The following is a 25,358-nucleotide window of genomic DNA, read 5'->3' on the forward strand; positions in this document are numbered from 1 at the left end:
CGAAACAATTGTTGCATAGTTAGCGAGACTGGCTGAAAGACAAACACGGCAGACAAACACAAACACACAGCAAACACAAAGCTCGAATTTTATCCCGTCGGCCCCGAAACCATTGAGCGGCTCAGCGGTCCTATGAGCGCCTTTCCCCGGCTAGGATTGTAGGGCACAGCAAAAGCACCCAAACACAGGCAATCACCGAGTGTCCAATCAGGACAAGCGCCACATTCCCTCATTCCTCTGATCCTCAAAGATGAGCGGCTCCGTGCAGAAGAGCCATGTCGCCACCAGCAGTGGGTTGAAGACGCGACGGTACTGCTTTTTGCTAACCAGTCGATCGCAAACAGCAATTTGCAGGATGACAGCCACTCCCTGCAGAACGAAAAAGGAGAGTTCCCTGCTCGGCTCTGTCGGGCCCGGCAGCATGTATGAGCCGCAGTAGTGCATTGCGGCTGATGATAGGAATGTCCAGAACATGCGGACGAGTCGAAGCATGACCTTGAGCTTTGGATTTTTGGAACGGGGGATTACGAGGTCTGAAGCGGACTAGAAGCCAAAATTGGAATAGTTGTACCAGGTCACACCCCATAGTCCTAAAGGATACCACTGGTGTTAGGATTAGTTGGAAATGTTACAAGTGCTGCTAGACGTACTTACCAGCCAGGCCATGCTCTATTATGGCACACTGGTGGCAATCCAGCTCACTGTATTGACAACTTGCAGCTGCAATCCAAAGAGTCCCTTTTCCAGGCGCTCTGCGATTTTCAAGACAGTCTGGAACATCAGAATGTTCCGAAACAAAGCGAGCCATGCAACTCCTACAGCGACTCTGTTATTGGGTGTGTACGACCAGACATTGTTCGCTGCGCCGTGGTCTTTTCTTCTTTTTCTGTGATGCTTTTTCCGTCAGTCAAGCATGGAAAACTGGGGGCACAAAAAAGTAAAGAGGAAGAAACCAATTATCTCATTCAGATGTTCAAACTGCCAGCCCACGGCACGGAAGCTGATGAGCAAATCAGACGTCCACGCCAGCCGCGCCACAAAGTCACGCTGTGGATATCGCTGCCAGATCAGCCCGCCTTCTTCGTACTCTCCGTCATCCTGCGGCACCTCGGTACAACGTCGGCGACGAGCATCCGGGACGGGGCTGTAGTGCAGCAGCAAAACGGCCGCCCAGATTATCGTCCAGCTTTGGAGCAGGCCAGTCATGAATGCGAGAGACGGATGGGGAATCTCTGCCGTCGCGATGGTGCTTGCTGCGGCAGCGGCCGTGCAAAGAGTGGTTAGAATCCTGGTGGCGCGATTTCGATAACAGATCGAAGGGCGAGTTCAATGCAAAGAGTAGAAGTGCCGGTGCTGCCGAAACTTGTGCATAGGTTGTCAAAATAAGATGCGTCATGGTTGTTGTCAGAGCTTTAAGAGCGTGGCATGTGCGAGAGAAGAAATTTGAGATGAATCTTTTAAGGAGTGACCCCTTTTTATTCTCCGACTAGAAGCATGAGGTACATCGTGGTATCTTATGCTGAGTTTTGGAATGACGACCTCACGACTCTAGTTTTGATTAGGTCTAGCAGCACAATGAGGTGGTGCCAGCTTATTCTCGCTGAGGGAACCTACAGAGAAAAGTTGACGAGTAAAACCCAGTTCCGAGGCTCTGGTGCCGCAATCCCACCCGGCATCCCACTGCAAGTCGCCGTCACTATCTTACGGACAAGTCTAATGGTTGCATAGCTTAGGAATGAAGAGAAATTGATTTGCTTTCGATTATGGCGAAAAGGCTTTCCAGTACTACAACCTCATATGGGATTGCAAACACATTTGGTATGACTAAAGCGCCAAGATGATACGGCGTTTTGTGCCAAGTCTTGGTCATCGTTTGGCTACATCACACAGACGTATTTTTCGAAAATAAATTCTTATAAGAGATATGGGTTGGACGTTAAATTTGGGGTCATAAACTGGTGCTAGGGGCTTATGGGCCTGTTCACCTGTGTTTTAGCATCATGGCCGTCTCAAAGGTGGTCGCCCTTGTATGCTTAACTGTACTGCGGTTTCTTTTTGCCATTGAAAAAGCCAACCTCTATACCGAAAGCCTGAAAAGCCCCATTGGACTGTTCATGGTAGCTGTCATAATTGTCTTAACAGATGTAACAGCTTACATACTATGGAGATGCGAGGTCCGACCACGATGGAGTATCCTGCGCGATCTGCCACAGCCACCGGTATGTCCACAAAGTCAAGCAAGAATGAGCTGAGCATAAACACTCAAAGACTTTACAAGCAGCTAACGAGAGCAACAGAAGTCAGGAAACTTATTGACCGGCCACGCGGGCTTCGTTTTTAGCACACCGCTGGGCCGTCAAATCACCGACTGGATGAATCAAATCCCCAACGATGGCTTCTTGTTCTTCCGTGGCATGTTGGGAGCAGAATACCTCGTCGTGGCTGGGGCTGAGGGGCTGCGTGACGTCCTCTTCACCCGTGCGTACCACTTTGAGAAGATTAGCGCGTTCCGGCGCTACCCGCGGCGGCTTCTGGCAGGCGGCCTTGTGGTCCAGGAGGGCGACGCTCACAAGATTCGGAGGAGGGCAGTCGGGCGGGTCTTTCAGCCGCGCAACGTGGACATGCTTAAGCCGCTACTGTGCGTCAAGTCACAGCGTCTGGTACAGGTTTTGCGGACTGTGTGCGAGGGATCCAAGGTCGAGAAAGGCGGCAAGGGGGTATTACGCAGCCCCCAGAAGAAAGGCTCTGCCGTGATAGATATATGCGACTGGGCGACACGGTTCGCGCTCGATATCGCCTGTGTCATGGGGTTCGGCGAGGACTTGGGCCTTGTCGAACGCTGTAAGGTCCTCCCGATCCTTCAAGCATATACTACCATCTTTACAGGCTCCAAGGAAAATATGAGCCATTACGCTTGGCACACTACGGCCCCTGTTTGGCTGAGCAACATTTTCCCCCACAAACTCGACAAGGAGATGGATGAGGCGAGCCGGGCCGTCCGTGGAATTAGCCTCAATGCGGTATTGAAGCGTATGGACTTGATACGGAAGGGCGAGAAGGCAACTCAGGATTTCCTGACCAAGGTCGTCCTTTCGAAAAAGTTCAATTCCCAGGAATGTGCAGACGAATTGGTCATCCTTATGACGGCAGCGTGGGTGCTTCCCTTTTTCTTGATCACTGCAGCTCTGCACTCCAAACACCTTTTAACCATCTAACATAACAACATCCACAGAGTACGAGAAGGTGACGCTGCTAAACGCCATATTGAACGAGATGATGCGCCTGGAGCCTCTGCTGCCCATGACGTTGCGCAAAGCGGTTCGCAACACGTCGTTTGGGGGCCACGCCGTTCGCGCCGGTACCTACATCGTAGTCTCACCTTATGCCATGGGCCGGTCCCGGGCCATTTGGGGTCCCGAGGCGTCCCGGTTTGACACTGAGCAGTTGACTGCGCCTCACAACGACGGAGAAGCCACAGTCACAGCATCATCTTCGACGTCTTCCCCCGAGCAGCCTGTCCGTTCGCCCCACGGGATACTCGACGAGCACCGAGCGACCATATCCGGCCACCACTATGGCATGTTAACTTTCCCTTGCGTGGAGGTGAATGTTGTCTTGTTACTAATCCATAGATGAGTGTGTAGGTCAAGCTAGCCGGCGGTCTTGTGGTGCGATTGCAGCCAGTGAGGTCATGATTTGCCGTTAAATCAAAACGGCTGGGCAGTCTTCAAGACCCTTGTTCCTTCTCACGGAAAGCAGAAAAATGCCATTTTATTCTATTGGCTTTTGCCTCGTTACACTCGGTCTCAAGCTCGGCCAAATTTTCGTAGTCAGTCATGCACAGCAGCGCCGGCGTCATGAGTTTGAACATGATTTTCTGCATCACCCCTATGCAAATGCACCTCAAACAGCTCCGCGTTCAATGGCACTCCGGTCCAAGGATATCGATGGACCGTTTGCCAATTCTCACGACGGTGACTCCACTTGGTCCTTGGCCAAACTTCTTACGGCTGCTGAGGATTGCGGCTCGTCAGTGAGTTTGGTGCTCTTGGAGTTCGTCTTTGCATTCATTTTTGGGTTGGCTTTTGGACTTTGTTTTTTGAAGATTTAACTTAAAAAGTAACCATATTACTTGGAGTCGACCAAGTGTACCTTGTATGAGCGTGAGAGTATATCTGACGGACGTTGTAGGTTGTTTATTGGGCCGGGCAAGGGTTATCTTAATCTATAGCTTAACACCTCGACTCTCATCCATGACCTCCCCTTGCGTTCCTACTATGTACACCTGGCTTTTGATGTAGTGGTGCGGTGGATTTGAAAGGCCCGTGTGCAAGCGCCAAGTGGCATGTCATGCTGGTTTTGCTGGTTGATGTGGTCATCATGGGGCGACCCGAGTGACTCGGGAGGGACCCACCCACCTCTCGCCTTGGTATCGTAATTGTATACATGGGCCTTTACCAACTTTGGAGTTCGCAAGAACTTGAAATACCTCAAATTTCTTCTTGTCAAAACTACCACAACAATCGGAATCGCCCACAAAGCCTCCAATGCTGGACCACAGGGCAGAGGGACATAATTGTACTCCTTACGACTACAGTATTAGAGATGTACTAAAAGGGTTATCTCGGTAAAACTGTATGCGGCGATATTACAAGAAACTGCATTTCTAAAAAAAAAAAAAAAAAAAAAAAAATAGGTATACCGATGGGAAGCCCCTTAGTCAGTCCAAATCTATTTAGATTTTAACCATTTGTACATCTATTAAGCCTTAAAAACAGTTCTATTATTAGATAATTTTAACCCTGTTTCAATCGACTATCAGTCCTATATTTAGCCAAAACCAACTAACTCCATTCATACGAGCTGGTAGGAATGACTAGTACTTCTTCAAATATTATTACTTGATTTATATTTTGCTCTGTATGGGTTCGGCTATAAAATCCACCATTTGCCCTCACCAGTCTTGATTATTTTTTTCTCTTTTTTATCATCCAACCACTTGCTTCTGCTTTATAATTGTCTTTTCAGAAAATCATTTTCAACACTCGTTCTCGCACTCTTGTTTCATCCCAAACTCGGTAAGTTGAATACCGTCTTGCTATTCAAATAATCCCCCTTTTTCTCATTCTCAAACAGTAGATCAGAAGACCGAGAGGACGAAGTAAAAAGGAAAAACCAGTCCATCGCTAACAGCACGTTGAAGCCTCTCATCATGCAGTTTACAACTATCGCCGCCGCCTGCCTCTTCTCTCAGGTTGCCTTCGCCCTCAAATGCAATATATCCATCCTTAAAGACGGCGAATATTTTACACAGAAGCAGGAGATTGCCGGTTGGGAAGTAAAGTTTGAAGATCGCAACGGAAATTTTGTGGGCAAATGCAAAAACGCCCACACCTACGCCTGCACCTATGTAACATGCAAAGACTTAGCACCAGGTTATTCTCCGGGAAAATCTTGGAACGTTGTGGCCAGCGGGAACGTTGGCTCGCTTGGCTCTGACCCTTCTTCATCTTAAAGCGTCTTTTGCTTGCTTTTCTACGGCGGAATTTTCTGGGGTTTTCGCGTCCATTCGTTACATCATAAACACTTTCGCTACAATTTGGCCCTTGAGCGGTCGAAAAGCTCAGCTGAAGCTGGCGCATCCAGAAAAGGCCCAGCATTTGGTGGCAGTGAAAAATGTAGTTTTTATCGAACTTAGTTTTAACTAATATAGTTGCAACTATTTCAGACTGTTGTTCTCAAGTTAATGAAAAAGCTATTCGAGATTTATCTTGCAGTTTTCCAGCCTGTCTTGCTGTGGGCCTTTCTGCTGCAAGCAACTGTTCAAATCCAAACGTTGCCAACAAGTAAGAAACTGTGATACCCGCGAAGCTGAAGTTTTGACAATCAAACCGCTGTTCTTCAATTTCATCAATTTTACACTTGTACAGACCCGAGGGCAACAATTCACTGCACAGTTGTAACATACAAGTTTGACATTCCCGTGGCCAGCAGACGAGGAACAGGGTAGTCAGTAGTCGCAAGTAAATAATAATCAGCTTGATTAACCAAGGAGGGCGGGTGAAATAATAGATTCTTTTACAGTATTTATACTCAGGAATGCACGAGTGTTTTCCTAGTAATCCCGACTTGGCTCAACTATTGGTTGACGGCTTCACATGCAGCAAAAGTACTTTCATACTTAAGTCTTTTCGAATAATATAAATTGGAATGGCGTTCATTTGTCATCTTCGGCATCTGCCGTTCAAACCTAGCGTGAGTTGAAAGAGATTGGTAGCGCCAACATGTAAAACCCTGTTGGCCTTTGCCGGTACTCGACTAGGCCGGCGGTGGGTTGGTAAGACAGCGGCTTCGAGGTCCAGATCTGTTCCATAGCGGGTGATGGCGCCAAGAGAGTGGCGGATGATGGCTGTAGATTTGTTCCAGTTGATTGACTTTGGTTCAGAGGTTTCAAACTAGTCTAGTGCCAACTTGGTTCTTTATTACACCTTGGATAAGTAATGTGTCATAAAAACTCCGCCCGAAACTAGTTTGGTTTCCTTCACTACTGAGAGCTTGTAGTTTCCAGCTAATTTACGGTCAAAACTGACATCAGCTATATCTGTGCAGTTGGCACTGTTGGCTTTACATTTACAGGGGTCAGGGAACATTTTGGAAGGCACTCGAAAGAGTGACACCCCGCCTCTTCCGACGAGGAATTAGTCATCTCTAAACACTATCCTTTTGGGCTGCCATTATTGGGTGGAAAAAGATAACGGGTTACAATCGAGATCCGAAATCTACCAAGAATGCAGCTTATACCAGGCTGTACAACAGCCGACGGAAGCTTGGTCTGACTGGCAGTGTATTTACTTTCCCTTTCGATCAAAAGTCTCCCACCCGACAACAACCGGCTATCCAGCGTCGACCTGCTAATCAAACGCTAATTAAAAGGAAATACTGGGATTAGCCAAACAAAATAGGAATGCTCCAGTTATGATAACTTGACAAGGGATAAATGGAAATCTATAATACCAGCCCAACAAAAGTTAATCGTAGTGATAGATAGGTTGGACCTTATGGAGAGAAACAAATGGAAAAGAAGGAATAATCCTGCTTGACTGATACATGTACAGGACAGAATTCATTAGTGTTAACTTTCGTTGAGTAAAGATTATATGCTTCCATATCAGACCCTCAGTGCTAGTTGGACTGTCGAATTTCGTTTTTCCCGTATTGCTGAAGCAGCACAACATATTTAACATTGGTTTCAGAAGTGCATCACGTCCAGTACGCAGCTGATCTTCTCCGGGAGAAGGGCCAATGTAATTTTGCTAAAAAGAAAATCAATCACCTCCACAAGGGAAAGCGCTCCTCATTCACCTTGAAATAAAAGTATATTTTCCACGTATACCCTATACCCTTTCAATATATAGTGGATAGTCAGAGTCTTGCCCCGGATTTGCCTCCTCGTAGTTCAAAAACTTCAAAAGGCGATAAAATCCAGCACCCAAGGCCGAGCCCAGAAATGGTCCGACCCAGTAAATCCAATGATGCTCGGGAAACTCGAGGCCAGCGACGGCACACCCAAAGCTGCGAGCAGGGTTTAGCGAAGCCCCCGTGTAATAAGCACCTGATGTGAGTGTTGTTTAGCGAAAAGAAGAAGAAGAAAAAAAGGGAAATTCAACAAGCTTGAAGATGACACGATAACAGTGCAAAAAGAAAAGGCCAAACGGCAAGTCTCGCTCACCTGGAATCAAGGCGACAAAGGCAGCCAGGCCAATGGCGACAGGGGCGATGAAGGTGTCCTTGGACTTTTCTGCCGCGACCATGAGCACTACGAATAGCAGGTAGGCGGTGAAAAACATCTCGAGGAATACACCCTGCACCACGCTGACGTCCGTGGCCAGCTTGGTATTGACACGTGAGATGGGCCCCGGCAGCATGGCTTCGACGACTCCCCCCGCGCACATGGAAGCCACGAGCTGGGTGGGGAAGAGGACGGCGATGCGAATCCACGGCAGCTGGCCGGCCAGACCCAAGCCTAGAGTTATCTATTGGTGGGAAAGGAGATTTGGCGGGTCAGTCTTTTTGTCGTTGCTTTGGTTTTCTTCAATATCCTCTTTTTTTTTCGTCATGGCTTGGAAAGACTGGGGGCAAATGTTACCAACATACAGCAGGATTGAATAGCCCTCCACTGATACGATACATGGCCCACACAGTAACCAGTATGGCCATGGCATAGGCTAGTGCTATTAAAACAGTTGCCTGTGCACTGTAGCCGTCACGAAGTCCCTCGGGGGTCGGCCTCTCTGCGGTGGCTATCATGGAATGGCTCGCGTAGCCGAAGAATAGAAAAAGAAACGTGCCGACGAACTCGCCCAAGGCCGCAACAAGATGGTGTCGGAGGCTTTGGCGGCGTGGTGCACTGTGACCATGACCGTGGTGGGCCATTGTGTCCTTGTGGCGCTGGGAAGCGGTATCGTCCATTGTCTATCCCACTAGGTAACTAAGGTAACGGAATATGGCAAATAAAATCTTGGATTGCAGTTGAGCGAATGCATACGCATCAAAGTAGAACCCTCAAGTCTGTGTATATATATATATATATATATATATATATAGTATATGCCTACCTACCGGTAGCTATGGATAAGTCTTTTTGAAGAAGTTCGAGTGAGCTGGTTCGTGACGTACCAGACGCACAAATCACTGTAGTCATGATGTAAACGACACACCAATGGAGTTTGAACTTTTCTCTCGAGTCCACCAAAACGGTCCCACTTGTCAATGGCGATGTCATCTTTACGCTAGTAATGATAGTTGTGGTGGGGACTTTGAACATCATCTCCATTAGTATTATATGGGCCTCATATCAGTCCATCAGCTGCCGGAGCCTATCACACATCTATCTAGAGCCAGTACTTGACTGGAAGCCACCCACGATCTGCGCACAAACTTCGGGAGTTTCCGAATGTTTCCTTCTCGGCAGCAATCTGCCGCCTTGTGTTTTTTTCTTCTTTTTTTTTCCTCTCTCTCTCTTTTTTTTTTTTTTTTTACTACTCTTTGCAGGCCCCTACGCTGGTCAAGTAATTGATGTGCGCGACGAAAGCAAACCCAAAGAAATCGCTCTGGGTATTGCAGTTCCTGTTGAAGTAACCTTTGCAGACCAGGACATCATTTGCTGTGTAATCGATCGTCGTCGCACCGCCCGTCGAGAGCCAATATTCGACGTCGGTGTGATAGTAACCCAACAGATTTGGGGGAAGCCGGGGAACTGGGTCGTTGACATGGGTGATCCGGAAGACGCTGCCGGGCTGTGCACTGACGTACTTGGCAAACGCCTGGTTGCCGACACGGGGGGATCCCAGAGAGTAGACGTCGATCACCACGTCTGGCAGCTTTTGGCGCAAATTCGCGCCGGCGATGGTGGCAACTGCAGCGCCCATGCTGTGACCCGTGATGAAGATGGAATAGTCGGGATACTCGCTGTGCAATTTCTCAACGGTATCCATCACGACCTGGGAGTCGTCACCAAGTCAGTAATGTTGTCTTGGATTTGTACTATAGTGGGCTTGCTTGCTTGCATTGAAATGAGAACAGGGAGTGAACTACTAACCTCGTCAATGGCAGCCCAAATAGATCTGAAACCTGCATGGATTTGGCATCCCTCACAGAGGTCGTCATCTTGGAGGAACGCATTCAAACTGCAATTTTGAGTGGGTGTTCATTGTAAGTTTAACAGCCGCGCGGCAACAAACAAAAAAGTAAATAGGGGTTCCCTCGGTAATGCATATCTGACTTACTCTGCCACATAACCGGCAGCAGTGATGGTGCCATGAAAGGCAACCACAATGCTCTCTGCCGTGCTATCCAGAGCGATGTATCCGCCTGCCCTGTCACCGTCGTCGCTGAGTGCAAGGAAAATGGGGGTTAGTGGGCGCTCTCGAGTCAGTTGGTAATCCACCATCACCCACAAAAAACGGGGGGGGGGGAGAGGCGGCGGTGCGGCAGCTGAACCACTCACTCCAAAGTCGCAACGATTGTGGTTTCGTGGGCCTCGATTAGGGGGCAGGCGTCCGAGCTGCAAACAATCTTCTGGGACACGCGTTCGGGTGACTTGTTGCAATATGCGGCGGCCGTGTATTCGGCAAAGAGCCGGAAGGTGTCAAGCTCTGCTTCAGTGACATTGCCACGGATCGCGGCCGTCGCTGTGGGAAAAGGAAAACAATTATATAAAATGTTAGCAGCCAGCAACAGGTTCAGCGAGCCATGTCTCAAGACTTGACTTACATTGACCCAGGCAACCCTTGCTCGCAAGCGAGAGAAGCAGCAGCGAGAGAAACCTTATTGCCCACATTGCAACCAGAGAAGATATGCCCGCGCCGCGATGCAGGCAAAATCTGCCAGTTCGTTCCCCAAAGATATGTCATTGAAGCGGGAGGTAACGACCTTAATAAATCTTGGAAGGTTGAAAAGTCCAAGCTCTAGTTCAGCGTTGTATTCCACCGGCTCAAAGCGAGGCCGTGCAGTCTCGTAGTTTAATTTGGCCGCGATCAAAGCGCATGTCGGGTAGCGAGCGCCTAGTACCACCGAATAAACTAGGGTGATTGTGCACACCCACGGCGTATCTAAGGAGAAGCACCGAGTGAATCGATGGTGGATACTCAGCTCCGTTCGCTGAGGGGGCAACAAAGTCTATCTTGGGAGGGAGAGGGACCAAAGCGTTCGCTAGTCAATTGGCGGAAGCATCGGCAACACAAACACTTGAGAGAAATTTGTTTATATCCAGTATGATAACGCCTAGCATATATTTACGGGGGGGGGGGGAATAAAAAGGTCCGCCGGCAGACAGAGCTATCGCACCTTGTGGCGAGCCAAAAACTAAACAAAACAAAAAAAAGAAGAAAAAGAACCTGACGTGTCTACCGTGTTACAAACCCCAGGTAGTCCACGTATCTCTCTTCTCTGTTGCGAAAGGTTCAGAAAGCGACTCTCGGAGATCGCTTCCTGCCACGACCGGCAGCAGCCAACACATCTCGGACCCTGTTGTATGCCGGCTTGGGGTTCATGTTTTTGTCTAGCAGCGTGGCGTCACCTGCGCCAGGGAAGGTACTCGGAATCCAGCTGTGGGCGTCGGATGCACCCCAGACTGTGATGCCGACGCAGCGCTGCACCGACAAACAAGCACCGACCACGGAGGCGTAGTCGTCTGCCTGGCGCTGTTGGGCTTGTGCGTCTGCCGGAAGGGTCGAGTGGCGGATATCTATTTCGGTGTAAGCGACGTCGACATCCTTGGCGACGAAACAGTTGAGGACCGAAGCAAGAGATTCCTTGCTGCCCGTCCCACCGACAACAAAATGACCCTGAAGGCCAACGCCATGGATAGTGGCGCCACTGCTTTTGATCAGATCAACAATCTTGAGCGCCGCCTGTTGTTTGACACCAGCCTGCTCGATATTGTAGTCATTGTAGTAAAGTTTGGCGTCCGGGTCGGCAAGTGCGGCGGCCTTGAAGGCGATGGGGATGTAATCCGTGCCCAAAACGCGGTGGAACACCGAGTCTCGGTAGGTTCCGTCGTCATTCAGCGCCTCGTTGACCACGTCCCAAGCATAGCATCTGCCCTTGTAATGTCCCGCCAAGTTGCTGATGTGCGTTTGGATGACGCGTGTGAGCGAGTCGCGGTCCCAATTTCCCGATGACACTTTGTGGTAACATCAGCTTCTTGGTTAGTTCTTGATTATTGAAATTGCGAAATTGAAGTAAGGTAGATAGGTGGTATTAATTCTGTGCGGGGTACGTGGTAATTTCGACAAAAAAAAACGATAAAACAAAATAAAATAACACAACATACCCCATGGAGCAAGCTGATTGTACCAGACAAGGGTGTGGCAGCGAAGAAGTTGCTTGTTGGACTGGGCAAAATCGACAAGGACATCTCCAGCTGAGAAGTCGAACTGATTTTGCTGAGGCTCGGTGTACTGCCACTTTTGCGTGTTTCCCACTGTAATTTGTCCAAAATCCGACGCATCGCTGACAACTGCCCGGTAACTTTGATCAAGGATTTCGGGGTTATCGATCGCAGTCCCAAAGTAAAGTTTGCCCGCCGCCTTGGCCAGAAGGTGGAGGGTGCCATTCGGGGCGGCGGTCACGCAAGCTGGTGCCACCAAAAGTCCGGTGAGCACGGCTCGGAGGGAAAATTGGTTTCGTTGAGTCATGATGAGAATATTTATTTGTATTTGTCTTGGTCTTTGTGAGTTCGGAACAAAAAGAAAATTGAACGAAGGACTGGAAACCAGAAAAAAGAAGGCCTGGTTGACTCCAAAAAACGAAAGACTGGAAACCGGAGAAAGGCCTGGTTGATTCCAAGACTTGAACAGACATGACAATCGGACTGCTGGGTCCTGTTTTATAGGTATCTATCTCCAGCCAGCCTGTCAGTCAGTTAGTCAGTCAGTCAGCCAGTGAATCAGTCAGTGAATCAGTCAGTGAATCAGTCAGTGAATCAGTCATTGACTTGTTCAGCTGCCTCCCTATTTTCATGACAACCACGGTTTCTCCCTCTCTGTGACGGATAAAAAAAAATAAACTCAAGCAAAACATGGTAAAAATCATATCATCCAAGCATCGCCCCTTTTCGCCTAAAAGCAAGCAACGTGAACGAGCGGTTTGACCACGATTATGGGGCCATCCTTGCTGCCGAATGCTACTTTAAATATGACATGCAAACCAATACCGTCCCATGTCGGTAATGCAGTCTCCGATTTTACCCAAAGGAGAAGCGGCTCCACACATGGCACAGCGCTAGGTTGAGTAACAGATTCGGGCTTATCCCTTCCAGAAAGCGATCCACCACGTTCCAAAACGAACATTTTAGGGTGCGCCTAAACAAAGTCCCATGCCCTCACTAAGAAAAAGAAAAAAAAGTCGCACCAACAAGGTCATGTTATGCGGGTGTGGGTTTGAGTGAAACGTCTTTCTAACTCCGCATCTATACTGGTTCCTGAATTACAAATTGGGTGCCCCCTGTTTATGTTCGTTCCGTGTCCAAACTTTGTTCGGACGATTACCTACTTTGGGTTAGACAGATCGATTCTTGGCGATCTTGGAGAAAGGGCGCCGCCATGTCCAAACAACTACGGCAATTGAAAAACAAAAAAAAGAAATTAAACCTTGTGACAGTTTGACAGAACAGTCCAGCAGGAACACAAACGAGCCTCATGTTTATTTAGGGGACAAATATCTCCCCAATCCCCTGCTTGAGTGGGTCCCCCCGGCTTATGAATGGCCTAGTTGTCCAGCTCCGAGTTGCGTTGTAGAGGAAAATGTGCTCAAGAAAGACGAGCAAGCTTATTGTTTTAGCATGTCTAGACATGCGCTCCAAGGCTCGCAACGACCGGTTGGTGTTTAAGCGGATGAAGTGAACCCCTAAAGTTTTACGAATCTCGGCAAAATTACCAGACCACGTACAATAAGAGACGGCTCCCTGATTTTTCTCTTTTCTTTTTTTTTTTTTTTTTTTTTTTTTTTTTTTTTTTTTTTTTTTTTTTTTTTAGTGAGATCTTTGACAAGTCAATCCCAAAAAGACTCCTTAGAAATCGATACATTGTTTGATTTGGACGCCAGGGGGTGTAATTCCCAGTCAAGATATCCTTGGGTTCGGTATATTTCGCGCCATGCTGTGTCCTCAAGTCTGCGACCATGACGTGCAACTATCATCCCTGATGGGAGGAGACAATTTGTTTTGCACCTTGCTTGATGGCCACCTCAGAATCATCGTGATAATCAATAATTGATGCAACTTGGAATGCGCAATCTCTAGTCTGGAGGATTTCTTTTTGCTAGTGCAGAGCCCTCATATCTGACTGAACGAGGTCGACGCGGCCGTCGAGAACTTAGCCGAGACAATACTTCACTGGAGTGTAGAAACGTTGCCTCGCTAAACGAAATAGGGTAAATCGATGTAGTACCAGCAATGCGCCATGTTGCAGATGGCCGCAGCACAGGAGTGGCACTATTGTAACAAGCTTAAAGTCTGGAAATAGTTACAGTTTCGGCCGCGGCTGATCCATAACATGTGAGGCTTTAACAGCTCCAGCAGTGGCAGCAAGGGCTTGGCATTAAACTACCGGTATTCTATCCGTGCAGAGCTTAATTAAATCCAGACAGCTGGCTGCTATAATAGGTATACTCTACTACCTCGTGCAGGGGGCAAACAAGACCATTGTAAAGCTATCGGAGCCGGAGGAATGGTTGCACACTAAATAGGAACAGATGAACATCTAATAAGTAAAATCTCTTTTTCTCTCTCTCTCTCTCTTAGCATAGCTGACCTGAGATAGAACCACGTCCGAGTTCTTTGCAGATTTCTGAATTACACGTGGGATATACTAACAAGAGAGCCGGGGTGTCCTATGTCATTTCAGAGCCGCCAGTGCGACGTCATGTCACTCACTGTCAAAACATCTGACTCTGTGGTCCGCATTCGTTTGCACCGATTCGGAATGAATGTCAACGCGAAACTGCCAGCATTAGGTCCCATCTAGGATGTTCTTACCCATATCCGCGACCGCGGTGATCTTTCCGTAATCTTCCACGGGACTCAGACTGCTGAGGATGCCGTCGAGGTGGTGGAGTAAAATGCAAACACCATCTGCATCTCGAGTCACGGTGGACGGCAGTTGGGGTTTCCAACAGGGCCGAATCGCCGATAGAAGTTGACTTTGAGATCTACAAATATTCCCCCGAGGCTCTCCACATAGTCCCACCATGGCACGCTATGGAAGTCTTCAACGACTGCGATGGTCGCTAGGGCAAGAGCATCGCGGTATAAAAATGCAATTACACCGACACTTTCATACATACAGGCTGGCGGCATTCAATATCATTGGCATATAATCTCAAGTTCCCTTGATCTGCAAGTGAGCAATGATGAATCCATAATGGTCAACTGTTTGTTACGTTGCACAACGACCCTGTTGGACACTTTTCATTGCCGGATGGAATGAATAGACTTCTTTATATCGCCTTTTCCACCGCTTTAAGCGGGGAACCAGGTTTCAATGTGCTTGTTCTGCTTGGCTGGCGATCAATCTCTTGACCACTCGTCGTTTTCACCGCTGTCACATGCTGCGCTTGCTCTCTCTGCTAGCGGAGACGCAGCTCAAGATTCGGCAGACCAATGACACCAGCTAACCAGAAGGACTGGATTGGGAAGAAGCCTGAATTGTTGCCAATCTGAGGGAAAGCCACTCGCCATGCAACACTTGGCGGTGAGGACTGCGTCGAGTTGTAGCTCTGGAGCAAGGAACTGGGATGATACTCATAGAAACATGATAGAACCAAAGGAGGTCACGGGTATCTACGACTGAAACTGAGTCAGAGCTAAATTCAGCAGGGTCAGCAAAAGCCAGTAATTCATGTCTTCTATCCAGAGCTGCGACATCTTATCAAAGCTACACATTCAGGCTGCCTGATATCCCGAATGCGTCCCTGAGACTTAAAGCGAGTCTGCAGTATCTATTTAGTCAGATATTTTGAGCTGTCTGCAGCCATGGAAATTATTCATTCTCGCTGATTTTCACGGGGTATGCCAAGCGTGAAGCCCAAACTGGATACGAAGCTTTTCAACTTCTTTTGTAGGTAGCCAGCCAACATTCTAAACCCTCTTTCCGCGAGGAGACTGGGAGGTAGGTTGCAAACATGGTTCAACAAGTTAATAGCGAGGGAAAATAGACTTGTTAGGTTGGCTATGATAAAAAGCTTTCTGGTGCGAGTGTTAGTGGCGACCCTGGAGCGAGTGCCTGTAGAGTAATACCACAACAACAGAGCACTGTGGATAAATGCCGTTTAAATATCTATTTTCAGTCGATGACAGCGAAAAGGCGGAACGCATGAAAGGCAAGATGGTGGACAGCTACGAGCGCTCGCATATCTGTAGGCGCTCAGCCCATGAACAAAGTCAGGTAGATAAAGGACCCAACTACCCACTTATAAGAGGGGAAAGGTACCTAACTACCTGGGTACGAGCGTTTCTCACAGTCCTATTCAACCAGGCCGAGATTTATCAGCACGACTATCTCGTTGCCTAGTGGCCAAAAAGTTTGTGGTTCCTGTCAAAATACAATAGGCATGTACCCCTATGAATGCTGCTGGCTCATTTACGTGGTCTGGATGCTGATTTTGACGTACAAGAATCACTTTGCGTTATCGGAGAATGGTACCTATTTTTGAGCGACGTACTAAAGAAATGGAGTGTTAGCTGTGCTTGACGATCAAAGAAAACAACATCAGTTAGCATTAGTGATTCCATTGCCACATATTGCAGGCCTGTACAGATGCAAGATCCCCACTTCTCGCTGGCCATGGTATAACATAATATGCAAGGGTCTGACAAATGCTCCCGCAGCAGGCCTGCATCTTGACTACGAGTATAACTATTTGGGTCTAGTTGTAGAAGCTACCTAACCCAAGGTAGTAAACCCTGCGTCATTATAAGGTGATAACAATCCAGTTTGCAGAAAAGAAGAAAAGTGGAGGCCAAGAAGACATGGATTGGTCTGTAAGCGTACATAACGTACGTACTTGCCAATTCTTACGTCTTGAACGCAAGCTTTCACGACAATCCTAGGCCGGTAGATAATATTTTTTTCGTCGCGGCCCAAAGGTACATGGTCATTCTGTAGCCGTATTTGTTTTGTCTCCAGAAACCCCGCACGACCGAGTGAGCCAGCTAAAAGTGTCGAAACTCCACTCAATGACAGAACAAATGGGCACTCCCTGACTTTTGGTCGACGTATCGCATTGGTTGCACGAGATAAGGAGCTGCAGATTACCCGTCGCTTCTTAAACTATGGTTGGGCTTAGAAAGACATCATCTTAGCGTCATGGATTCTGCTTGCATCCTCTCCTTCTCCATAATTATGAAGCCCACAGTTTTACTTGTACTCGCCTGTATAAGTGAATCACCTTCATCTGAACCAAAATCAAGTCTCATCCGATCACTGGAGAGGAATGTGAGAAGACACAAATCATGTCGCGATATAGATAACAGTGCATGTGAGCCCTGATTTTGACTTTGCAAGAAGCAACACAAGGGCGCTAAAGTTCGCCCAATGTTTTCAACAGCCAGTTGTGCCCGCATATACGATGCAAGCTATGCGGCAGGCTGGCCAATAAATTAGTGTAGCCCAGGCACCTAAGATATGGAGACCAACTAGAGTAAAGTATCTTGGATAGACGGTGCATTGGACCGTTAAAGAGGGGGAACCTCCCCCTGTCCTCTCATTTTTGAGATGGGGTAGGGCAGATAGGTATTTATAGGCCCCGTGCATTCCGGTTCCTTCCCTGACTTCAGTGCTTCACAACCTTGATCCCCTCGACTGCTGATGTGCCCATAGAAGACGACCAGCGACAGCTGATGACAGAGTAAAAATCTGGGGAAAAGTCCAAAAGAGCAAGCACAATGTCCATTCCACACAGGCCTGTCACCAAAGTCATGGCTCCCCACGCGGAGACCACCAATAGGCCAGACCAGTGGAAGATCGCCCAGGGTTTCGCTGGCGCCCTATTGCCCGCACTGGACATGACCGGCCCCGAAACCAAAGAAATTCCACCCCAGCAGTTTGGCCCCCTTACCAAAGATGAGGAAGCCATCAAGTCTGTCGGCGATCGAGCCAAGCTATTTGCTCGGGAGCGAAAGGGTTGGAAGGGGTGAGTGGCTTCGGTTTGCTGGCCCACGAAGCCCTTGGGCGAACCCCCGTTTTTCTTTGATCAAGATTGAATGATTGCTAAATTTGTTCATCAGCTTTGTCGAGTGGGAAAATTACCCGGAGAAAAAGGCAGCTGCCCACAAGATCCTTAGCTCTCAAACATGGCCACCGAACCCAGAGTACCAGCTTGCTGAGATTCCCGGGACAAATCCAGTCCTCCCCGGCACCCGCTTCAAGCTTTGGCATCACGCTCTGGGTGGCGAGCTTGAGGACGTGGTTGATGATTCATGGAACTGTGTGCTCGAAGAGAAGCATGTTGACATGCTCCACTTGCTGCAGTTCCCCTACAACGGGGAGCCGCCGAAACGCTTGACGGCTGCCAAGGACATCACACCCAACTCGCTGCACTTTGTCCGCAACCACGGCGGTATACCCTACATCGAAAAGGACGACTTTAGCTTTGACGTCGACGGCCTCGTCAAGAACCCCAAGACATTTACGCTCGACGACCTCATGGACGAATCCCGATTCCCGCGCATGGAGAAGCACGTAACCATTCAATGCTCAGGCACGCGTCGCATCGAGCAGATCACCAAGTACCCCGGCCAGGGTGACGAAGTACCTCAGGCACCATGGGCCGAAGGAGCCATTGGGACGGCCAAGTGGACGGGAGTCAGCCTCAAGGCGGTCATCAAGGAGTGTGGTGGTCTGGTCGATGGGGCCAAGCACGTCGAGTTCTACGGGGCCGACACCTATGTCAAGGGAGAAAAGGCCATGAATTATCTCGTCAGCGTGCCGTGGTCCAAGGTCAAGGCCAACGAGGTGATACTGGCCTGGGCCATGAACGATGAGCCATTGCCAAAGATTCACGGTTTCCCTTTGCGGACCGTGGTTTTGGGCTACATCGGTGCGCGTAGCGTCAAGTGGCTGTATCGAATCAAGGCCATCAAGAATCCTAGTCGCGCGCCGGTCCAGACCCAGGAGTATCTCTACTTCCCGCAGCAGGTGGGCAAGCACAACTTCAACCTGACAGACGGGATCCAGATACAGGAGATGCCTGTCAGCTCTGCCATAATGTCCCCGTGGATGAAGCAGGTAGTGATTCACAACGGCAAGATACGCTGCAATGGCTGGGCCTACTCGGGTGGTGGGCGGTGGCCAGAGCGGGTTGAGCTGTCGGCCGATGGTGGTTTCAACTGGTACACGGTGCCGCTGGAGAACTTGTCCAAGAAGCGAAAGTGGACATGGCGGACGTGGCACATGGAACTTCCCTGCGACGTCGAGGGTTGGATAGAGATCGTAGTGCGGTGTTGGGACAACAGCCTGAACACGCAACCTCCCGAGGTTCGCACAGCCTGGAACTGGGGATTGCACGTCACCAGCTCGTGTCATCGTGTGTCTGTGTATAGCATCAACAAAACCCGGCCCAAAACCCAGGCTCGCCTGGCAGAACTTGACAGCAAGAACATCCCTATCGTACCTATCACTGTACCACTCGAAGTCCCAGCGCAGGGCTCAAACGAGTACGAGGAATTTTGGCGGAAGCATGAGCCCCGAGATGCCGATGATGAATAAGTACATTATGTAGTTTTCAATGTATAAACCCGGGGAGTTGCCAACAGGACTGCACAAAGAAGAAGAAAAACACGAAAAAAAACGCGGTCGGTGGAGGACATAAATAGCAACCTGCAGTTTGTTTACATAGGCAACATTAGACAAATCGTGTCAGTTCTTTTTGTTCATGTAATGTTGAAGTGTGGAACAAGGAACAAATTATTGGAATTCATGATTTAGGCGGCCAGAATTGCGCTACGCCTACGACAGTTCTACCACGGATTCTTTGGAATTGGAGTGGAGATATGGTCCTGAAAAAGTGAAATCTCCATTGCAACTAGACTAGCACATTTGAGAGAAGTGGGTTCAGAACCCCACCAATAGTGCGGGGTGGGGATGACCTGGCCTGTCACGTACCTTATGCACAAACAAACGGGCACGAAAATTTCAGGGTCAAAGTTGGCGTGGCGTCATGGACCCTAAAATTTGTTGGACTGGACTGAACGAGAAAGGAAGGAATGCGAGATTTAGATTCGGTCCAGGGTTCGACTGACATGTAAACCTGCCTAAACTAGGTAGTTCTAGAGCAGCTACACAAAGCATCGAAAACCCGTGACCTTTTTTTTTTTTTTTTTTTTTTTTTTTTTCTCTTCTTACCCCCTTTCTACAACAATTGCTCGCTCATCTACTCTACAGTCATGGACGACCGCATTCCGAGCCTACTGACGCTCATCATCACCACTTCTCCGACGCCCTCAGCCCCAGAAACCGAACTTCTCACCCAAGTTATCGCATCATATCGGCGACACTGCCCCTCTCTGTTAAAATGTCGCGTCATAGTTGTCCTCGACACGTACGACCACATCAAACCCCGCGCTCGTCCAAAGAGGGGACAGGTAACCGCGCAGGGCGCCCAAGTATACGACGTTTACAAGGAAAACGTCAAGGAGCTGTTCTTGGCTGAGTACTTACCGGATATTCCGTCTCCGATACCCGTGACCCAGAGCTTTGTCGAGGCCGAATTCGGGTTTGACGGCCGGAACAATCCGCTCGGCAGCGCCGTTTCCGTCACCGTTAGTCGCGCAGGCGATGATGGAAGGGTGACATTTGTGGAGCCGGCCGATCGATTAGGCTTTGGGCTTGCTGTCCGCACTGCCCTGCGTCTGACAGAAACCAGCTATGTGGTACGTGTAATTCTAAATATTTGTCTCCTCTGTTTTTTTTTTCCCCTGGTCTATTTTTCCACATGGAGCCCACAAGACCAAGATCTCGTATATACCTTACCCAGGTCTATACCTCAAGTACCTACCTAACCAGCTAACTCTCCCAATCGTCCGAATTGCCCGGCTCGTAGTGGATTCATCAACATGACTGGACTCTCGTCACAGACATACCTATTGCCGGAATGCTGGATGTCATGGAAGCAAACAAAGCATCACCAGCTGGCTTACCGTCGACCCTCTCATTGTCTTCCTTGTCTCGATCCTCAACATCAACCTCTGAAGCTCCAGTCACAGCTCTGGATACTGCAACGGTTGGCTCTTTGCCAGGGTCCCCTGTTGTAGAAGACACCACTAGTGGTACAGGCGATGATTCTTTTATTACCGACTTAGAATCGCCCCCTGTCAAATACATCTGCTTGCCGTCTTGCAGACTCCTCTCTTACGCCGTCCAGGCGCATGTCACCTACCACTCGGCTCTTTTACGACTGACACGTCAGCTGAAGCGGACATTTATTCCCTCGTCCTCATCGCTGCCTCCCATCCCCTTGACCCCGTTATTCTTTTGGCACGATAAGCCTCATATTGCCGAAGTATCACACTACCTCGCGCGCGTGTTCCCTACACGTCTATCCATGGCCCGAGGTGCCTTCATCGAGGATACTGTGGGGCATCGTGCCCGAGATCAGATGAAGCTTGGCAACTGGACCAAGTGGGCTTGCTGGATGTACTATCCTGACGAAGGGAAACGGCTCTGCTTACGTCACCTACACGGAAGAACCTGGAGGGGCTCCGTTTTGGAACTGGAAAAAAAGGAGCATCACATCACCATGAACATCAAGGGAAAGAGAAACCAAAAGAAGCTGGACAAAAAGAAGGAAAAGAAAGAGGCGGACCCTGCCGACGCCGACGCTGACGATGGCCATCACCAGGCCACTAAGAACATTGCGTCAATTGAGGAGCCCCTCGAATCTGTCGAGGGTGTTCGTGGGCAGATTCATGTCGGTGACGCCAGGGTCTTAAGCTATGCCCCGACATCAGAACTGGGTATGCACGCGGAGTAGTAGTAGCAGCAACAGCAGCAGCAGCGGCAGCACAATACGGCACTGTTGTAATGTTCTTGTTTTAAGATTCTGGAGTTGCCCGGGACGAGCGACTATGGCTATTTCTACTACTTCTACTACCACCACCTGGTCCAAAGGTACCGCCACTTATGTGGCTCAGTCTCCGCGACGACTCTCTGGGCGATAGTAGACCGCCAGCTCCTGTGTAGTATGAGATACGCGTTGGGGATAACCGACTCAGCATGTCATTCTCCTCGAATGTCTCACTCATTTCCGTCGTCTCAGTCCTCACAGTGAAGGCACTGCGGGCAGTCAATGGCCTCAACGTCAACGTTGGGCTCGTTGGTCTGCTGATGAGCACCGCAGGTAGTGGTGTTGGCAGCCTCGGCACCGCAGGCACGGGCGGCCACAACGCCCCCGGGGCGGTCAAGTTGTGTTGCCGTTCGCCAATCATACCTTCGGCATCCGATACCGTCCAGCGGGAGGATCTTGTCGTCCTCCTGCTGCTCATAACACTAGACTTGAAATCGTCTTCGTCCTGTCCGCCCTCTCGCGAAGCTCGTATGCTGAACATTCTGGACACCCAGCTCCATCTCTGCTGTTCCTCAGAGTCATTCCCATTGCCGAGCTGCTCCAGCTCGGCTGGGTTTTCCTTGGAACCAGGCGTTCCTGCTGCCGGACAGCCGGCCCAACCCATGGTATCCTTTAATCTCGACTTTTCTGTTTTCGCGTCGTTGGCTGCCCTCTCATCAGTCGGCCAGCCGCCGCCACCTTGTCGATTCGACTTGTTGCGCAGAGCTGTGACCCATGTTCTCCACATTTTTGGTTTTGAACTCTTTGTCCTTCTGCTTTCACTACCGTGACTGCTTCCTACCCACACTCCTACACCGACCGGCAGCAGAGATGGCTGTGCCCCTGGCCCATCCCTTCTGTCTCGTCGCCGTTTGGAAAAGAAGAAAACGCTTGCACCAAAGATGAGCACGCTGATTAGGCAAGCCAGAATTATCGGACCGAGCGGTAGTCCATGTGAATCTGTCGACTCCAGGGGAGATGCCTTTGTTAGGTCTGTGGACTGACTGCTGCGTCCAGCTGATACCACAGTCGTCACCGTCGCCGAATCCGGACGGGCGGTTCTGGCAGGTGACGTAGCCTCCTCATCTGGTACGCGCTGCTGTGAAGCACTGTTTGGGTTGGCGATGGGCGGTGTTGTGGCGGCGCTCGTGCCAGTCGTCGAAGTGAGCAGCGTAGATCGTGCAGGATTTGGCAGAGTCACCACGATAACACCGTTACCACCCGCGGGCCCGGTAGTACGGGGAGTTGAAAGAGGAGCTGGTGTTGATTGCGGGCCGACGCCGATCGTGACCCCGGGGCTCAGCGGGTGCGTTGGAAACAAAGTCAGGTCGAAATCTCTCCATCGGATCTGGATGGCCGGTGCTACTGTGACCTGTGTAGCACCCGCTCCAGTCTGGATCATACCCCACACCCCACCATCTGTCGCGTCGCCAGTACAAGTGTAACCACTGGTTTTCGGCTTGGATTAGCTTTTTTTCAGGATGGGATACAGTCTTCGGGCGGATGCCGTCAGACTTATGGCAAAGAACTTACCTCGGCACACAAAAGGCTACCGTCTCTCCAGCCTCGACTTTGGGGAAGTCATCAGAAGTCTTGACCTGTCCAGATTTGCAGGAAGGACCCACGACGAAGCCAGATGGGCAGACAGCAGGTGAATAGAACTCGTATGAGCCTTCGTCAATGTTGTCTTCCCATCTCGGGATATTGCAGGACGATGGCCCTTCAGTTGGGAAGGGAGGGTACTCGGAAGGTGCTTCGGTGGTGGTCAACAGCCATGTGCTCGTGGCGCAGTTGGGAGGTGGTGTGAATATGGTCGTGAGCGCGGCGAGGGCCGTCGTACCGCCATGGAGCAGGCTGCTTGATGACATGTTTGGAATGCCACTCCCTCGGCCTGGAGATGACGTACAAGGGGACCCGTCCCTTTCTTATGGTGATGCTTTGCTCCCGGCTAGCTGCTTATCTGCTGCGGTGCATGGTGAAGGGGAGGGAAAAAAAAAAAAAAACAAGCGACCCCTCTTTTTGTCCCTTGGCCTACCCTCCTTATCTTGTTTTGATGATCCTCCTCTGCCTCCCAAAAGGTCCTGCCCATCAATGTCGAGGCGATTTGGGTGATGAGAACAAGACAGGCAGGTTGAGAACCATCATCCAGAGTCCAAGGACGTGGGGGCTCTTCTTAGCTTGACATCAACATCTGGCGGGCCCAACCCTGGATCTACGGTCGCCGTAGATCGGGATCACGACTCCGCTGACGCTACCAGCTCCAGTTGATATGGGCCATGTGGTTGCAGAGCTAACCGGGGCCCTGGCCGTGGGGCTCTTGTACAATGCCATGTCTTCAAACTGTTGACAAAATACGGATTGGGTAAGCGATCCAAGGCTCTGCAAGGCCTGACCCAGGCAACTGTAGTAACTTACTTGTTGGACAAATACCGGTACGAAGTGCAGTGCAGTACCTGATACATACGTACCTTCGTACTGGTGAGCTACTGGTTGGTGCCATGGGTAAGCTAGATCCCTGCGCACGTCGATCAAACGGTCAGGGTGGCAGACCAGGGAGGCTTTTGTGGTACATACCAAGACATATCCTACAGCCAGTAGCAAGCAGTACGGAGAAATTCCGTTGGGTTTTCATCCCAAAAACAAGTAAAATGGGTGTTTATATTATCATTTGGAGTAAATGTTGCGATGATGATGCAGATAACCTATATTTATTTACTCCGTAGTTTTCTCTTGGATTCTTGGCGATAGGTTGAGTGTGTAAATAGGAACAAATCGATGGATAATTCTCAATCGGAAGGTTTAGATGCTTGAAAGTGACATGGAAATCGATCCTGGTTTGCCAACCAGTCAAATCCACCCCTTTTTTTTCTCTCCCTCCCTTATTGTTCCGAGCAAGGCAGTCGTTGTGTGGCTAAGTTGACTGGGCCTGTCCGTCTCCTTCTCGCGATTCTAAATATACTATAGTATGCCCACTGTTGCCACTCTATCCGATCCTGCGGTGCACAGCAGTGCAGTGTTGGGTTGTAGGTACCAGCAGTTCAACCGGAGCATGGCCCGCCCGCCCCTATCCAAAGTGATCATTGTCTCCACTAGCAGTCTGCTTAGCCAACCTAGCCTAACCTGGCCCCCACACATCTCAAACCTGGGGCGTGGTCCTCTATTCTGACGGTTGGCCAATGACGAGTTGTGGGCGGCATTTTGTATTCGCTACATGAGCTCGATACAAGGCAAAAATTTATGCGTGCGTCAATTTTTTTTTTTTTCTCTCTCTCTCTCTCTCTCTCTCTTCAGTCACCGTCACCTTCTTTAATGTTTGTTGGTGTCTCGCTTACAGGCTTCTTTCACACTGTCTCATGCTTATATACTACTTACTGTACGATCATTCCCAAACAAAATGACGACAACAAACCAATACACAATTTTTATGTTTGTTTCTGCATCAAACTATTATGCAACTCTTGTTTATAAAATGAAATTGCTTGCCTGTGATATACCGAAATGCAGCACGTATGGTGGTATGTTACTTAGTAACTTGACTTAATCAATCGTTTTTAAAACCGTTTCAAACTGCAACGGCTCCGTCCACGATTTGTTTCTTTTGTGATCGGACGAGTATGTAGTAAATGGCAAAACTCCACAATGATACAAAAGGACGGACTTTCGCTTCCATGAGGGTGGGTAGTTGGGTTGGCATTACTCTGTACAGAAAGACAGGTCCTGACTCTCGCGCACTCTTTTTTTTTTTTTTTTTTTTTTTT

General features: G+C 49.4%; 12 protein-coding genes across 12 annotated transcripts; 5 read left to right on the forward strand and 7 right to left on the reverse strand.

The window, feature by feature from the left end:
• Positions 1-207: 207 nt before the first annotated feature.
• On the reverse strand, positions 208-666 carry PgNI_08032 (uncharacterized protein; the record flags this gene model as incomplete). Its single annotated transcript, XM_031128033.1, has 2 exons — positions 208-543; positions 655-666. The coding sequence occupies 2 exons, from the start codon at positions 664-666 to the stop codon at positions 208-210; spliced, it is 348 nt and encodes a 115-aa protein (XP_030979046.1).
• Positions 626-1,284, forward strand: PgNI_08033 (uncharacterized protein; the record flags this gene model as incomplete). The annotated part of the gene is made up of 2 exons (XM_031128034.1): positions 626-836; positions 986-1,284. 2 exons carry the CDS (start codon positions 626-628, stop codon positions 1,282-1,284), a joined length of 510 nt encoding a protein of 169 aa, XP_030979047.1.
• On the reverse strand, positions 673-1,206 carry PgNI_08034 (uncharacterized protein; the record flags this gene model as incomplete). The annotated part of the gene is made up of 2 exons (XM_031128035.1): positions 673-826; positions 980-1,206. The coding sequence occupies 2 exons, from the start codon at positions 1,204-1,206 to the stop codon at positions 673-675; spliced, it is 381 nt and encodes a 126-aa protein (XP_030979044.1).
• A 901-nt stretch (positions 1,285-2,185) lies between the features above and the next one.
• Positions 2,186-3,695, forward strand: PgNI_08035 (uncharacterized protein; the record flags this gene model as incomplete). The annotated part of the gene is made up of 4 exons (XM_031128036.1): positions 2,186-2,219; positions 2,305-3,155; positions 3,244-3,603; positions 3,645-3,695. The coding sequence occupies 4 exons, from the start codon at positions 2,186-2,188 to the stop codon at positions 3,693-3,695; spliced, it is 1,296 nt and encodes a 431-aa protein (XP_030979045.1).
• A 1,517-nt stretch (positions 3,696-5,212) lies between these two features.
• Positions 5,213-5,515, forward strand: PgNI_08036 (uncharacterized protein; the record flags this gene model as incomplete). Its single annotated transcript, XM_031128037.1, has 1 exon — positions 5,213-5,515. One exon carries the CDS (start codon positions 5,213-5,215, stop codon positions 5,513-5,515), a length of 303 nt encoding a protein of 100 aa, XP_030979042.1.
• Positions 5,516-7,394: 1,879 nt separating this feature from the next.
• On the reverse strand, positions 7,395-8,469 carry PgNI_08037 (uncharacterized protein; the record flags this gene model as incomplete). The annotated part of the gene is made up of 3 exons (XM_031128038.1): positions 7,395-7,612; positions 7,730-8,033; positions 8,155-8,469. 3 exons carry the CDS (start codon positions 8,467-8,469, stop codon positions 7,395-7,397), a joined length of 837 nt encoding a protein of 278 aa, XP_030979043.1.
• A 529-nt stretch (positions 8,470-8,998) lies between these two features.
• Positions 8,999-10,339, reverse strand: PgNI_08038 (uncharacterized protein; the record flags this gene model as incomplete). Its single annotated transcript, XM_031128039.1, has 5 exons — positions 8,999-9,500; positions 9,599-9,686; positions 9,786-9,890; positions 10,007-10,190; positions 10,273-10,339. 5 exons carry the CDS (start codon positions 10,337-10,339, stop codon positions 9,039-9,041), a joined length of 906 nt encoding a protein of 301 aa, XP_030978680.1. The 3' UTR covers positions 8,999-9,038.
• A 461-nt stretch (positions 10,340-10,800) lies between these two features.
• On the reverse strand, positions 10,801-12,488 carry PgNI_08039 (uncharacterized protein). Its single transcript, XM_031128040.1, has 2 exons — positions 11,834-12,488; positions 10,801-11,683 (listed from the first exon to the last, which is right to left on the reverse strand). Exons 1-2 carry the CDS (start codon positions 12,195-12,197, stop codon positions 10,962-10,964), a joined length of 1,086 nt encoding a protein of 361 aa, XP_030978681.1. The 5' UTR covers positions 12,198-12,488; the 3' UTR covers positions 10,801-10,961.
• Positions 12,489-17,320: 4,832 nt separating this feature from the next.
• On the forward strand, positions 17,321-19,382 carry PgNI_08040 (uncharacterized protein). The gene is made up of 2 exons (XM_031128041.1): positions 17,321-17,691; positions 17,786-19,382. Exons 1-2 carry the CDS (start codon positions 17,444-17,446, stop codon positions 19,263-19,265), a joined length of 1,728 nt encoding a protein of 575 aa, XP_030978920.1. The 5' UTR covers positions 17,321-17,443; the 3' UTR covers positions 19,266-19,382.
• Positions 19,383-19,911: 529 nt separating this feature from the next.
• Positions 19,912-21,847, forward strand: PgNI_08041 (uncharacterized protein). Its single transcript, XM_031128042.1, has 2 exons — positions 19,912-20,428; positions 20,599-21,847. The coding sequence occupies exons 1-2, from the start codon at positions 19,943-19,945 to the stop codon at positions 21,526-21,528; spliced, it is 1,416 nt and encodes a 471-aa protein (XP_030978918.1). The 5' UTR covers positions 19,912-19,942; the 3' UTR covers positions 21,529-21,847.
• On the reverse strand, positions 21,590-23,468 carry PgNI_08042 (uncharacterized protein; the record flags this gene model as incomplete). The annotated part of the gene is made up of 2 exons (XM_031128043.1): positions 21,590-23,048; positions 23,134-23,468. The coding sequence occupies 2 exons, from the start codon at positions 23,466-23,468 to the stop codon at positions 21,590-21,592; spliced, it is 1,794 nt and encodes a 597-aa protein (XP_030978717.1).
• Positions 23,469-23,784: 316 nt separating this feature from the next.
• On the reverse strand, positions 23,785-24,100 carry PgNI_08043 (uncharacterized protein; the record flags this gene model as incomplete). The annotated part of the gene is made up of 2 exons (XM_031128044.1): positions 23,785-24,001; positions 24,069-24,100. 2 exons carry the CDS (start codon positions 24,098-24,100, stop codon positions 23,785-23,787), a joined length of 249 nt encoding a protein of 82 aa, XP_030978716.1.
• Between the last annotated feature and the right edge of the window lie 1,258 nt (positions 24,101-25,358).

The sequence above is a fragment of the Pyricularia grisea genome (genome assembly GCF_004355905.1).
Source record: "Pyricularia grisea strain NI907 chromosome V map unlocalized Pyricularia_grisea_NI907_Scaffold_6, whole genome shotgun sequence".
Lineage (NCBI taxonomy): Eukaryota > Fungi > Ascomycota > Sordariomycetes > Magnaporthales > Pyriculariaceae > Pyricularia > Pyricularia grisea.